General features: G+C 39.9%; 1 protein-coding gene across 5 annotated transcripts in view; it reads left to right on the top strand.

Moving 5' to 3' along the window:
• Nucleotides 1-12,883, top strand: part of Ano4 (anoctamin 4) — a 372,166-nt gene extending 359,283 nt beyond the window's left edge. For all 5 annotated transcript variants that reach the window (XM_048803237.1, XM_048803234.1, XM_048803236.1 and 2 more), the window contains 4 exons: nt 1,958-2,077; nt 7,631-7,736; nt 9,788-9,983; nt 12,094-12,883. In XM_048803237.1, coding sequence (XP_048659194.1) covers nt 1,958-2,077; nt 7,631-7,736; nt 9,788-9,979 — 418 coding nt within the window. In that variant the 3' untranslated portion in view covers nt 9,980-9,983; nt 12,094-12,883. The remainder of the gene's footprint in view (nt 1-1,957; nt 2,078-7,630; nt 7,737-9,787; nt 9,984-12,093) is intronic.
• Nucleotides 12,884-14,508: the final 1,625 nt, after the last annotated feature.

The raw sequence follows: 14,508 nt of genomic DNA, 5'->3' as shown, positions 1-14,508 counted from the left end.
TCTTCTCTGAACGTTCTTGCATTGTCTTACACGTGAGCTTTCAGGGGACACCTCACATCCAAACCGTATCATCATGATGGCTTCAACGATTTGATGTTGGCAATAGCTAAGATTCTACTGGGGTGAAAAGAATTAGCAAGATGCCTCGAGAGCTCAGCATGAGCAGCCCCTCTTCTTCTCTGACTCTGGGAAGACTACACATTGCTATATTAGGCCCACATTTGATTCTTTGCACTCAGATAGAGTGATGACCACTCATTAAAGATGCAATTTCCACGTGGGCTTGTGACTGGCTTTATGTGCATATACTTAATATATAGGTTCACAGATATATCCTCTTTATTCTTGGGGATGAAAAATGAAGGATACTGTCCATGGGACAGGTGTTCAATTTAGATTTTGTCAATAATGTTTTTAAAGAGAGCAAGCAACAGACAGAAGCTTTAATCTCAATCAAGCCTCAGGGCTGCTTTGTGAGATAAGAGTGAAGGAGAAGTCAGGAATATTCCATTTCAATGCTGGGCCTGTGTGGGGTCAGTTTCTAAAGCGCCTTTCTCTTCCTACTGCTCAGCTCTTGAGAATGCTCTGCTAGAGTCTGTATTTCATAAAATCCAGCCCCCTCTCTGTGACATCTAACAGCCATCAAGGCACTGATTTATTTTCATGTCAAGCTCTGGGCAGTTCATAGATGAGGGAGCCATCAGTCCTAACAGCTCTTCAGAATCAAAATAGGGGAGGGTGGAGGCATGTCACACACCCAGTGACCTTTTGTGTAACCTGTGAGTGACTAGACAGATGGGGCTTTGAACTCCGTTGGATTTTTATTTCTTTAAGGCCATGATAAATCCAGTGATTTGTCTCAAGCAAGACAACATGTAGAACTGCTCACGTCACCATTTTGGCTTAATGTCAGCAGCTCAGGATAATCACATCAGACATGTTAATGAAGAGAATCAAGACTATGATTTATTCATTCAGTCAGTAATTATTTATGGCCTTCCCGTTAGGTGCAAGAAATAAATAACATGAATAATCACCACTCACATTTATCTTGCTGGAGGCTAAGCACCGGAACACATGCTGGACATACTTCATTTAATTTAATACTCACAATGACCCTCTGAGGCAGGTGCTTTTGTCTCTGAGAGAAGTTACAAGGGCTGGGAGTGTAACACGGTGGTGGAGCACTTGCCTGGCAAGTGCAAGGCCCTGGGTTCAATCCCCCATGCCTCTGTGCTCTACCCCCAACACACACATCACATAACTTGCCAAGATTATGTGGCTAGAAAACAGCAGAGCTAAGATTTGACCCTAAAGCCCAAGACTTTAGTATTCTAGCGTACTGCCTCCCAGCACAGAGTGAAAGTCATGTGTGGTTCTCAATGGGGACGTCTTTCCAGAAGGGATGGTGTTTCAACTGACCATTGAAGAATAAGTAAGAAAGGGTGAGGAATTCCAACAGAAAAGAGGCCCAAACACCGTGTAGGATGGATTCAGAGTGCAGCATGTCTGGCGCATATGATGCGAGTTCTGGGTGGGAGGGGGACCGTGTTTGCCCTATCATGTTCTAGGTGTTTTGAATGAGTTCCTTCACTTTTAAAGAAGGAATGCATTTGTGTATGTGTTTATCCTCAACAAGAGGGGCTGTGACTCCCATGCGGATTGATGCCCATCATGGGCTCTCTCTTTCACCTATTTTGCTGAAGCATTGATTGGTTGGGGTCATGATGTTCTGTATGATGATTCTGCGCCAAAGGGATTAGAAAAAAAGAAATGACTCCCTCCTGATTCAATATGCCCAGGGCTTTTCAGCAAATCCCAGCTTCAGTTCTTACGACAAGGTAGGGGTAGCTCAAGGCACTTGCAACTGCGGGGACTTCTATGAAGAAAACCTTAAGTGAATTAGAGGTGGAGGGCTGATCAGTGTTCTAATTATAACATTTGTATTCTCTTTCAGGTGCATGGTTGGCTATGTGAATGCCAGCTTGTCTGTGTTTCAAATTTCTGACTTTGAGAACCGGTCTGAGCCTGAATCTGATGGCAGTGAGTTCTCAGGGACTCCTCTCAAGTACTGCAGGTAAGTGCAGAACTCTGAGAGTGGCTCTGCCAGAGCTGGGCTAGGTCTCCCAAGGGGTGATTTTGCTCCCATACCCCTTTCTGGTTGAGTGGGTTTAAAATGGTAGTTCACAGCCTTGACTGTGCATTTATAGATCTCCTGTGGAATTTAAAAAACACCTCCTGTCAGGGTGCTAACCAAGCCAACTAAAACAGACTCTCAGGAGCTGAAACTCAGATATCAGTAGTGTAAAGCACCCAGGTGCAGTTGAAGTTAGAGAACTTCTGGTTTAAAGGGGAAAACTGATAATATAGTGGTGAAGACTTATATAGCTGATCCAAGAACAGGTGGTTTGAGTGACAGCTGTTGAGAGCACTTGTCCTGGTTCATTTCTCCCTCTTGTCCATACTGAAAAACATGACACATCCAAATGTTCAACAACTCAGATGTATGAGCAGAGTCCCAGCTGATTGCAGATTTTACCTCAGTAGCCTCTGCAACACATGTTCACTGTCACTCTGTCTCCCCCTCTAAGAGGAAATCAAGCTGTTCCTCTTGATATTTACCTATTCAATATTATGTGAACAAGAATTTGTTGAGCACCTACCATATGCCAGGAACTGTTATTTTATTTAATAATTACATCAACCTTCAAAGGTAGGAAGTATTATCCCAGATGAGAAAAATCACTTATCAAAAGCTTAATGAATCAAGTTCAAATGCATCTTTTCTCCTACTACTTTGGTTGATGTCATGAGAATTTTGTGGATTTCCCATCATGATATTCTGTGCTTTCCCAGTAGCAAAAACATGAGGACCCTTGGATAGAGGGACTATGTAATGAGCCACTTCAACCCCTCATTGACAGCATGGGAAGCAGAGGACCCAGTAGTGGTATTTGATTTGTCTAAAAAGACACAACAAGACTGGAGGTAGAACTCAAGGCTCCTAACTTTCATCACAGTGTTTTGTTTTTTTTTTAAATAGATTCATTAGCAAAGGGACCACATGCCACTCTGTAACACTCTCCCACATGCCGCAAAGACCTGGAAAGGACTCTCTGGGAAGAGCTGTAATACTGAAGCTCCAGTGTAGTTCTTTCTGGAGTTAATAAACAATGCCCTGGGATAGGAATTTTCAGCTTTCTGTGAGCCCAAATGAGATGACCCTTCTTTTATAAGTTACCCTCTTAACTACACTCTGAAAAGTATATTCGCCCGTTCTCTTTCTTTTGCCTACAGTTCTTTTCTCAGTGAAATGAGCACAGGCTTCTCAGTGAAATGGGCACAGGCATATAAGCTAGATGTTTGGGACTTACAGAAGCCCAGATTTGTTTACTTAGTCCCAGTCTAAGAAGCTAGACCCTAGAGGGCGGAAACTGGTTTGGCCTATAAGAACAAGTGACACACTCTATACTCATCATGTAGACAATGGAGACATGAATGTCCAATGACCTTGGACATGAACAGCTAGCTCCAATAGGACAAGAAATCAAAAGAGAAGCCAGGTGGGCCCCATTGCTATGCAGCAACACCACATAGTCCACCCCTTTAAATACTCATACCACGTCACGGGTGATCCAATGACTGCCAGGTGACACCAGATGACTTCTTTCCTCCTTCCACATGTATGAACAAGTCAAATGAGGAAAAGTGGCTGGAAAATAGTACAGTCCTGCTCCCTGCTGAAAGCTGGTTGGGAAGTAAGCAACCAAGCAACAGTAGTTGATGCCTCCCTGCTTCAATAGATATTCCATGTGCTCATGAGACCGTTTCATACATAGAGTGATCAAGCAAGGATTGTTAGAGGCATACAGGAGTCCAAGTATAAAACGGTTCAAAATAAAACACCAAATATTTTTTGAAGTTAAGAACCTTTCAGTCATTAATAAATAAGATTAAATGGAGAGCTTGTTTCATGTTTTGCTTCCTGACTCATAATTCTTCCTATTTGTCCCACATAATAGCATAAAATACCTTCTACAAATTACTAATATGAATGGGATTGTCAATGCTGTTATCATTAATTTAAATTATGGATGTTTTGTTTAGCATTATTTAGCATAAAACTGTACTAAAATAGTATTTTCAGATTTATTCAAAGTTTTTAAATTGAGGGTTATATATATTTGTGTGTGTGTGTGTATATATATATATATATTTATTTATTTATTCAACAAATATGTATATATTTATTGATGTGTGTGTGTATGTGTGTGTTAATGATAAAGATGAAATTCAGGAGAGGGAAAGCAGGGAAATGGGATGGAATACAGAGGTGGGTTGGATGTATATATTCCATCCTGAAAAATAGAAACATGGGACTTCTATTTTTAGTCATGTAACAGGTGTACTTGAAACAGCTCTCAGGCTGAAAACTTCTGAACATGTGGATAAAATTTTTTAAATGTCTTCTCAAGTACATTAATGACCTAGGAAGAAAAATTGGTATCCTCTAGCCAAAACTAAATGAAGGCAGAACCCAGAGTAGTATGCAGATTGTTGCAGCCAACTTTAACCCAAAGAGAACTTGTTGCACTGGGTGGACTTGAGTTTTGTTTCTAGGCCTTCCATGGTTAGAGAAGCTGAGGGAAAACATAAGTGACCACTCCATGAGTAAATCTAAACATATACTATATAAAGGACTGTACAATATGCACACAGAAATCTGTTGTACAGAAGTGAAAAGTTAGCTACATGCATCTTGTAATGTGGTACTGTAAAAAATAAGCCCCAGACAACTATAGAGTATAGTGTCCTTTGGTCATGTTCAAAACAAATGAAACTAAGCAGTATAATATTCAGACAAATGTATGCATATATACACGCACACACAAATATGTGTTGATCAAAATGAAATTCAGCAGAGGGGAGGCAGAGGAAGGGGATGAAGGAGGAGTATAGAGGTATCTGTAAGTTCCTGGTAGTGTTTTAGTTTGGGGGCTTTGTGTTGGATTTATGAGAGTTCTTTATATGATTAAAGTTTTAAATAAATCAATATAAAAATTAATTAAAAGAGGACCATGAATGAAACAAATTCATGTTGTAAAAATTAAGAATTATGATTGGGCCAATTCTTTGCACCTGAGGATCTTAATGATGTATAGAAATGAAAAGGATAAAGATATTGTTGTGGTTATCAGATACATAGAAAATGGGATAAAATGAGACCTCAAAAGTATATTACACAACTAAAGATGCCATTGCAGAAAAATGTATACAGTGTGATTTCATCTATATAGAGTTCAAGGAGAAAACCCAAGCACTATTTATTTAGGAAAACCTATGTAGGTGGCAAAACTCTAAAAGAAAATCAAGAGGATGGTTGTTACAAAAATTAGAATAGCAGTGACTTCTCAGGGTGGCTGGGAATGGGAGCAAAGAATTTATAAACCACTGATCACGTTCTATGTCTTAACTTGGGTGGGGGTCCCAGGAGGTTCACTTTTCACTCTTTCTGATACATATCTACTCTCATTTTCACAGTTTGAAAATGGGAATGAAGTAACTATACCTGGTGCTAGAAAAATGTTGTTTACAAGCCAGTCATCCATTTCTTAAGAAATAGAGGCAGCTTTAAGAAATGCATCAACTTAAGCTAAAAGGGAATACTCTGCCTTTCTATATGTAAAAATGAAGCCAAGAACTGAAAAGTCATTTTCTGAAAACATTTCTGAGTCCCTTCCAAAAATTTCTTCCAAACATTAATGCCACTGGACTACCTAATGTCTTTGAAGATTAAAAGAGTATGACTTTGATTTTATTAGCTTTGAAACTCGTCTTCATGGCTGTTTCTACAGCGGCAGAAGGAAGTGTTTTTTTTGTACAAGTGCCAGGGAACAGGAAACCAGTCATTTTGCAAATACATAGCACCACATCAAAAGAAGAGAAACAGGGCTGGAGGTGCAGCTTAGTGGTAGAGTGCAAGAGCTTAGCATGCAGGAGGCCCTGGGTTAAGTTCCCAGTGCAACAAACAAAATAAAAGGCCCAGATGGCATTTGCCCATGGCCTTTTTCCAAACTTCTGCCTAATGGAAAAGATCAGTAGAGTCAGAGGTAAGCTTAGGTTGAAGCAGGAACTAAAAGCATTTGCAATAATACTCTGCAAAAGCATATAATAAAAGAATTGTAGTCCAAATTTTTAGAGTTGTGTGTGAGACAGACTCCAATTTTATATATAAGGAAAACTGATGTATCGAAAAGAATTCTCAGCCATAGTAAGCACTATTGTATAAAAGCTTAAGTTGTCAATCGAGACAACTCTAGAAACAGTTTAAGATCCTTTCTTTTATGTACTTTTGTCTAATAGTCAGACATATGTATGATAAATGCATATTGCTACTTTACTTCTAGAATATTTACTTGGGCTGTATCTGAAATGCAGATAACTAAAGCAAAGGAATTAACATTTGTTTTCTATACTGCAGAAAACACAATTCCTTCTTAATTTCTTCATCACAAGTATCACTCTAATGACAAATAATCATGATACACATTGCTATGTATCCATCCATAGACACTAATACTAATTAAGATGGTAATTGTGATGATGATAATTGTGAAAGCTCATAATTTTTTTTTTCTCCTTGATATGTTTCAAAGATACTCTTCAGAGTACATTATTCTGTATCTTCATATGGAAATCAGCGTTGACTTTGAAGTTAGAGACTGTCTCACATGAGAACCCAAATAATCATAATTTTTTATTGAGATAGGAATTTTGGTATATCTACATAGCAAAACTGTCAAACAACCAATAATTCATTCTAAATCATTCTAGATTTCTAGAGATAATGTAAAGAATACTGGGTTCAAAATGCATGGAAACTTTATGACATAGACAAGTCACTTTTCAGTTTTCCCATCTATGATAGCCATGATAATGGTGAAGATAAAATAGAGACATGAATTGAAGTTCCTAGAATAGTGCCTGAACCCAAATAGGTGCTCAACAAACATCTGTGCAATTTAATGCTGATTCAAAAGCTACTGGAGGATATTTTAGGAAAGACTCTAGTAGCAAGTGGAAGAATCCAGCGTAAACTGACTTAAGCACAAAGTGATTTATTGTTTCAGAAAAATCAGGAAGTAGAGAGGGGATATGGGCTTTAGTAACAACTGGATCTCAAAACATGAGTGAGGTCAGTAGGACCCTACCTCACTGCTGGTTCCACTTTGTTTTAGTTACTCCATTCTCGAACAGGCTCTCTCTCCCCACACAACTTACGATGGCCACCAGCAATTCCAGGCTTTTACCTCTGGTGGATTTAGTGATAATCCACATGGTTCTAACAGATGTACTGATGATGCGTCTTACTGATGAAGTCTGGCTCATCTTTGAGTTGAGAGCGGGAGGGGCAAGCCCTGTCCAATCCCATGGATGATTCCCCAGAGGAGAAGAGATATTATTTTACCAGAAGAAGAAATGCTGGACAAGCAAAGCAACAGATAGTCTAGTATAGAGAAGCTTTTCACACTTTGCTCCAGTGAATGAGGACTATATAGTGGGGCTGGGAGAGATCTGATGGTCAGAAAAATCATACTTTGGAATGCAACCTTCTCTTGTGCATTTATAGATACAGAGACTACCGGGACCCTCCTCATTCACTTGTGCCCTATGGCTACACACTGCAGTTCTGGCACGTTCTGGCAGCCCGATTGGCTTTTATCATTGTGTTTGAGGTAAGTTTTCTCAACCATTTCCATGGTTTTCTTTAACCTAATGAAGTCACTAGTAGCCATCTAAAAGGCTAAGTGATGAGTATTTGCAATGTGACTATCTACTTCCAAAAGTAGCATCATCATAGGATGTTGTGCTTTTTATCTTTTCTTTTTCTTTAATTGAAATGTTTGATTTTTCCAAGAAATATTTGCAAGTCCATTACTGATTGATTGTTAATGGAAAAGTCAGAAATCATTGGTTCTGAATTTAATATTTCAGGACCGTGATTCTTAAACTTTAGGAAAAATACAATGTTTCCCACTGCTATTTATAGAGATGCTGGTACTTCATGACTAAGATTTTTTTTTTTTCACTAGCCCTCCACGATGATTCTGTTGCAGGAATTCAAGGAACATAGTTTGGAAGCATTGAAATGAATGAATATTACAAGTGGTACCTCTGATTGTATGTCATCATGGAATTATTTATACTCAAACACATAAATAAGTACTCATTACCTAAGATTCAAAATAGACTTACAAAGTATAATCTTCTAGCAATTTCTTGTATTATGTGTCAATAAAAATATATCATCTATTTCCTTTCAATCTTTTAGAATATTGCTATTAAAATAGTTGGCATTCCTGCAACTTTAGTCATAAATGTAAAATTTCATCATACTCTTGGAGACTATTCCATCATGGTTATTTTCTCCACTCCACGGAACCAAGAAAAGATAATATTAAGCAGCTTTTTCCTGAAAATTAGCTTCTCGATGGGTCAGTTCCTTTTTGAAGATTTTGGTTTTTGTTTTGGGTACTGGTGATTAAACCCAGAGCCTCTTTACTACTAAGCCACATCCTCAGCCCTTATTAAAAAAATGTTTTTTGAGACAGGGTTTCCCTGAGTTGCTTAGAGCCTTGTTAAGTTGCTGAGGCTAGCCTCAAACTTGTGATCCTTCTGCCTCAGCCTCCAAAGTTGCTGGGATTACAGGTATGTGCCACCATACGCAACTTGAAGAAGATATTTTTAACCTAACAGTCTTACAGTTTTTCAGACAAAATAAAGAGGGAGCTTCACTCGGTTAGTATTCAACTTTTCAAGAAGAACTTTTCCTTTCCTCTCAACATGTCATTGTTAACTATTTCAAAATACTAGCAGACTGGGGTTATAGCTCAGTGGTGGAGCACTTTGCCTAGTACATATGAGGTTCCATCCTCAGCACCATATAAAAATAAATCAATAAAGGTATTGTGTCCATCTACAACTAAAAAATATTGAAAAAATAAATAAAAATACCGGAGACACACAGAAAAGTTTCTTAATTGGCAGAATTGTATGTAATCTATGTGTCAAGTTTATCAAGTTTCAAATAAAATGAAGAATCGTTAGCACAACCATTGAACATGATTTTTGTCGTTAATAAATACTTGAGAACTCTAAAGGCCTTTACATTGTCATCTGGTACTTTATTGGTCTCCAGGATATAGATGAACAGAAGTCACCATGATTCTAAAGTTACACCTATTTGTATTTCAGATAAAGAATTTGGGGCAGTTTTACCAAAAACTGAAAGGAGCATTTCCCTGGATCTACTGATAATTCTTACGACCAAGTTTCATAAAAAATTTGGCCACCTACAAAGCATTTTTAAATGTCTTCTTATAATTTTCACTGTACCACATATTCTATAGATGAGTGAATGGAGGCTCAGAGCAGTTAAATGACTTATCAGATAGACAGATGCTGTGAGATAGTGAGAGCTGCCAAGCCAGGACCCACTCCTAGGTTTCCTGATTCCAGGGTGTAGGATCTTCTGGGTCTCCTTTGAACTCTCCAGGGGTGCCTTCCACACCTTCTCCCCTGACTGCTCTCCCTCTTCCCTGGGTAGAGCGCTCAGACCCTGTTCAGGTCTGACCCATCAGTTGTCTTTTCTCCGCTGCCTCCCCAGCCCCATCCCACTTCCCACACACCCCACAGGCTTCTGCTTGAGCCAATCCCTGGAGCTCCTTCCAGAGAGGGATGGACCACACACCTGACTCTGTTGTGTTCTCCTCTGTTGTGTTTCTAGCACCTCGTGTTCTGTATAAAGCACCTCATTTCCTATCTGATCCCAGACCTCCCCAAAGATCTGAGGGATCGCATGAGGAGAGAGAAGTACCTGATCCAGGAGATGATGTACGAGGCGGAACTGGAGCGCCTCCAGAAGGAACGAAAGGAGAGGAAGAAAAATGGAAAAGCACATCACAATGAGTGGCCATGACCAGGTAGGGCAGAGGTGTGCCCCTGGCCAGGAGCCTGGGGATGGGAGGGGCTGCTTTAAGCGCTGAAACAAAGCTCACCATTGTTCCAGTAACAGGGATTAAAATAAGCTCCTTAGAAGCTTCCAAAACCAGTTTGTTCCCTTAATCTTTGCAACTTGATCTTCCCCTGCTTCTCACCTCCTGGTTGCTCTTCTCACCTCCCTGCAGACTCTGGCCTGACAGTCAGGGCCTTTACGAGCTGGCCCAGGTGTTCCCTGAGTTAGCCTTCCTCTCCCTCTACTCCAGCCAGGAGGTTCTCTTTAGCATCCAGGGCAACACACTCCGTTTTCTGGTTGAAGTCAGCCTTTCATCTCACCCAGCATGACCTTGCCTCCACCACCCATGCAGTGCTTCCTGATCCACGGCACCCATACCCTCCAAGAAGGCTTCCCCAGACTGTCAGCCCACTGACATTCCTCCTAAACTTCTCTGCTTAATGCCATCAGTACTACATGTATTGAAATACACTGATTTGTATTGTTAATTTATGGACTTCAAATAGTTCTCAACCTCCTTCCACACAATTTTAAGTAATCGAAATCTCTATGGAATATAATCCTTATTCTTCCAACTAGCTAACGTAATATTAGACACAGGGCACCTAATAAATGCACTTCGATTGATGAAGGTAGGATGGATTAAGGTGAATACGTTGTTAGAAAACTCCATAATGTTCTCAGACATCCTACCAAAAGGTTCTGAAACTTCCTCCCTGACCAATCAGTTATTAGCTGTGTAACCTTGGATAAGTCAATTTCTCTAGACCTCAGTGTCCTCAGTGATGAGATATTTACAGCAGCTCTCTGTTCTGATACTCCATGAGCCTAGTATTATTATAGGATTTCTTTTGTCTTCCTTGCCTTTCCATTCTCTCTCCTTCGTGTGATTGAAAACTGATTTTGAAGGCATTTTCCAACTTTGGCCTCCAAAGGAAAAACAACATACATAGGGGAACATTATGTTCTTTACTTTCCCTGTAGGCTAAGATGTAGGAGATAACCTGCTCAGGCATTTATTGTTAAGTTAATAAATGTGTATCAACCCAGTTCCATGTTAATTGTCCAAAAGGTTATTATGAGTTGAATATGAGGATGGACTTGGAGAAAATAGCCTAGACCCAAGCCCACGGGAATAAAAGTGGTACATAGATGTTGAATACTCAAGTCAAAACTACACTCGGCTACACTAAAGGCAAGAAAGGTTTTGCTAGTCCATAATTTACCATGTCTGCTATATGGCTATGTGACTTTGGGAAGATTGTTAACATCTCTGAGCCTGCCTATTGAGCAGAATTAGTATGCAGCTCAAATAGGCAATGTATATAAGAAATTTGCTAAGCAATAAAGTCTATAGAATACCAGCCAGGATTTGTATTGTTGTTAGGCATCATGTTGTGGTCTGCCAGAGTCTATGTCTGGCTTTTCCTTTCTCTTTTTGTGTGGTTTTGCACAGAGCATTCATGTGGATTCAGCTTCCACATTTTCAAAAGTTAAGAAGTGGGACTAGACAATACTTTAGGAGACATTCTTGCTTTAACCTTCTGGGATTCTGTGATGTGCTCCAAGCCTTTGGCCGTCTACCCATCCTGATCACCTCTTTTCTTGATCTGGTCATTTTTTTGGAGGAGAAAGGTCAACTGTATGCGGATGGCTTTGGGTCTGGTGGGAGACAAACATTACCAAAGAGAATTGCTCCTGAGAGCTCCAGTGGCCAGAGACCAAGGCGTAATTGAGTGGCATTATCCACACCTTGATGCTATGCTGGCTGGCAATCAATCACTGCAATTCCTTCTGGCCTCACTCCTACCAGCTGCTTTCCTCCCACAGGGACCATTGTTCATTTTTTTCTTGAAAGCATTGTGCCTGTCACCATTCCCAAGACAGTTGCCATGTTGCTTCACTTGTGCTCTCTGACTCAGTCTGCTCCTCTGTAAAGCAGGCATCATAATGTTGATGCCATACCTTACTCAGTTTGGGGTTACAAATTCCTTGAATGCCTCCTCAGGACAAAGCATTGCACATCCTGGGAAGCCATGGGGTACAGCAGATCTTGATGCCTTCTTTTCCCTTTCCAGGTTATACTTCATTTCCAGGCCAAGGACCTGAATTTTGTTTACTTCTCCCAGCTGTGCAAAAGCACATTCAAGTGAATGACTAAAAATGCAACCGCAGCGCATGTTGCAGACACTGGCAGCCGCAGGGAGGCTGGGCGCCCAGTGAGGATGGGTGGTGGAGTCCCGCTGCTGTGAGATCACTGTGCAGTCCAGCACACAATTGCTATCTATCCATAGACCATTCTCGACCAAGCAAGCATGCGCGTCACGGGCAGTTACATTCTCAAGTTTTTAAAACCAAGGGGAACTTGTATACTGGGCCTGTTTTTCAGCCTGTTTGCTACCTTTTTTGCATTCGATTCCATGTGAATTTTACAGACACTGGGCTAAAAAGGGTATTCGGACACCTGGACACACATTCCTAGGATATCATCATGTGGTCCTAATTCCCTGTCACCAAATGACACAGACAAGACCCTGTTTACAACTTTTTTTCTTTCTTTCTTTCTTTTTTTTAATTTCAGATCTTTCTGAGGAGATTATTATATATGACATATCTATAGCTATGTGTATGGCCATAGATGTATTTCTGTGTGTACATATGTATAGTCATATATTCCTACATATGTACATACAAATACAGAGATATATAAAGTACATAGAAATTCCTTACTTGTAAATAGCCAAAACGTACTGACATGAATGATGAATTTTCACATTTAAATAGTCATCAACATGAAGCCATGTTTAATGCTTGTATAATGTGATGCAATAAAATTTAAAATAAATTTATGCACATGGAATATTTTCAGCTGGCTGTCCTTGAAATTCTGTTGTATTTTCTTCTCATAGACTAAGAGGCATCATAGCAGAGTACGACCTTCAATGTGAGGTCTATCAAACCCGCAACGCGCCTGAGAAATTATTTCACCCTCCAGAGAAGCTATATTATTTTCTTCGTCACCTTTTCCATCTATCTTCTTGGGATATCAAACAGATTAATTAGAAATCACTATGAAGAGCTTGAAAACGCAGTTTGTGGATATTGGAATATAATAATTGATAGTTACTTTTATGACCCTGCCTACTAGCACGTTCTAACTTATTCTAGGAAGGAGCTGCCTATTTGGGGAGGAGGAAATATATTGTAATTACTGTCTTCTTCAGGAACTACAGAATCTGTCTTGTTAAAGTGTTCAAAATTTATTTTTATTTTATATTTTTGAGCTATACAACATGATATTTTGATATATATACACATAGTGAAATGATTATTACAGTCAAACAAATTTGCAGTTCCATCACATTAATATATGTATGTTTCTTTAACAAAATAACTGAAACTGGGTACTTTATAAAGAAAAGAAATTTATTTAGCTCATAGTTTGGGGGCTGAAAATTCAAGATTGGGTATTTTTTTTTTTTTTTGTCCTCTAGTGAAGGAAACCCAGGTTGCAACCTGACATGGCAGAGAAACAAAAAGGGAAACAGCCGTGTACAGAAGAAGGTAAGATCTTATGCTGACACAGGAAACCAGAGAGATTCAGGAGTCAGGCTTGCTGTTTTGATTATGACCCACTATTACAAGAACTAACTGGGATCCCATGAGAACTACATTGATCTTTCCAGTGACCCACCTCTCACCAGACCCCACTTCCTAAGGGTCCCACCCGCCTCAACACTGATAACTGGGAACAAGCTATCAGCACATGAAACTTTGAGGGACACACAGTCAAACCAGAGCAACTACCTTCCTTAGTTACTTCTGTGTGTGTGTGACCTTAACTACACACCAGTTGGGAAAGATGAGCATGCCCCCATTACAATGTCCACTAACACTGTCCCACCTTAACTGTGGATTCACCTGAGCTGATTCCCAAGGATCCCATCCCTTGAGATGGGAATCATTGGCCAGCGTGGCTTTGGGTAGACTTGAAGTTCAACCGTTTCTTACTTTCATCTCTCTGCACTCCCTCTGACCTGATGTTCCAGAGAGTGAAATACTAGACAGGGAAGGGCCCAAATGAAGGACATGTACTTTATGGACACTGAAAGACAAGAGGTTATTAACAGGGTTTTATGTTCAGTCATTGGGTAAAATATTTCTTCCTCAACCCTGAGGAGAGCAATTTCCAAAGAAATACAAAGAGAAGCTCCAAAAAGACAACTTGTATTCCTGACTCAGTACTGCAACTTTTGACTACAGTGTCTAAAGCCCCACCCCATGTCCATGGCCGTGGGGAGAGGGGTCCTTGGATTTGATACATCCACATCTGCTCTCCTGCTCCCCAGTGCAATGGAGGAATTATGAGCACCTCCTCATGTTTTGTGGGCAATAAACTTTCAGAAGTAGGTATAGGACCATTCAAGGCATTAGTCGGGAAAAATAGGTGAATGTTTATTAAGTATTACCTTTTACCTGGTCTGACCATAAAC

This window comes from Marmota marmota, unplaced genomic scaffold (assembly GCF_001458135.2).
Source record: "Marmota marmota marmota unplaced genomic scaffold, marMar, whole genome shotgun sequence".
In the NCBI taxonomy this organism is placed as follows: Eukaryota; Metazoa; Chordata; class Mammalia; order Rodentia; family Sciuridae; genus Marmota; species Marmota marmota.
The sequence above is the reverse complement of the archived record's forward strand: the minus strand, read 5'-3'. Positions and strand labels throughout refer to the sequence as shown.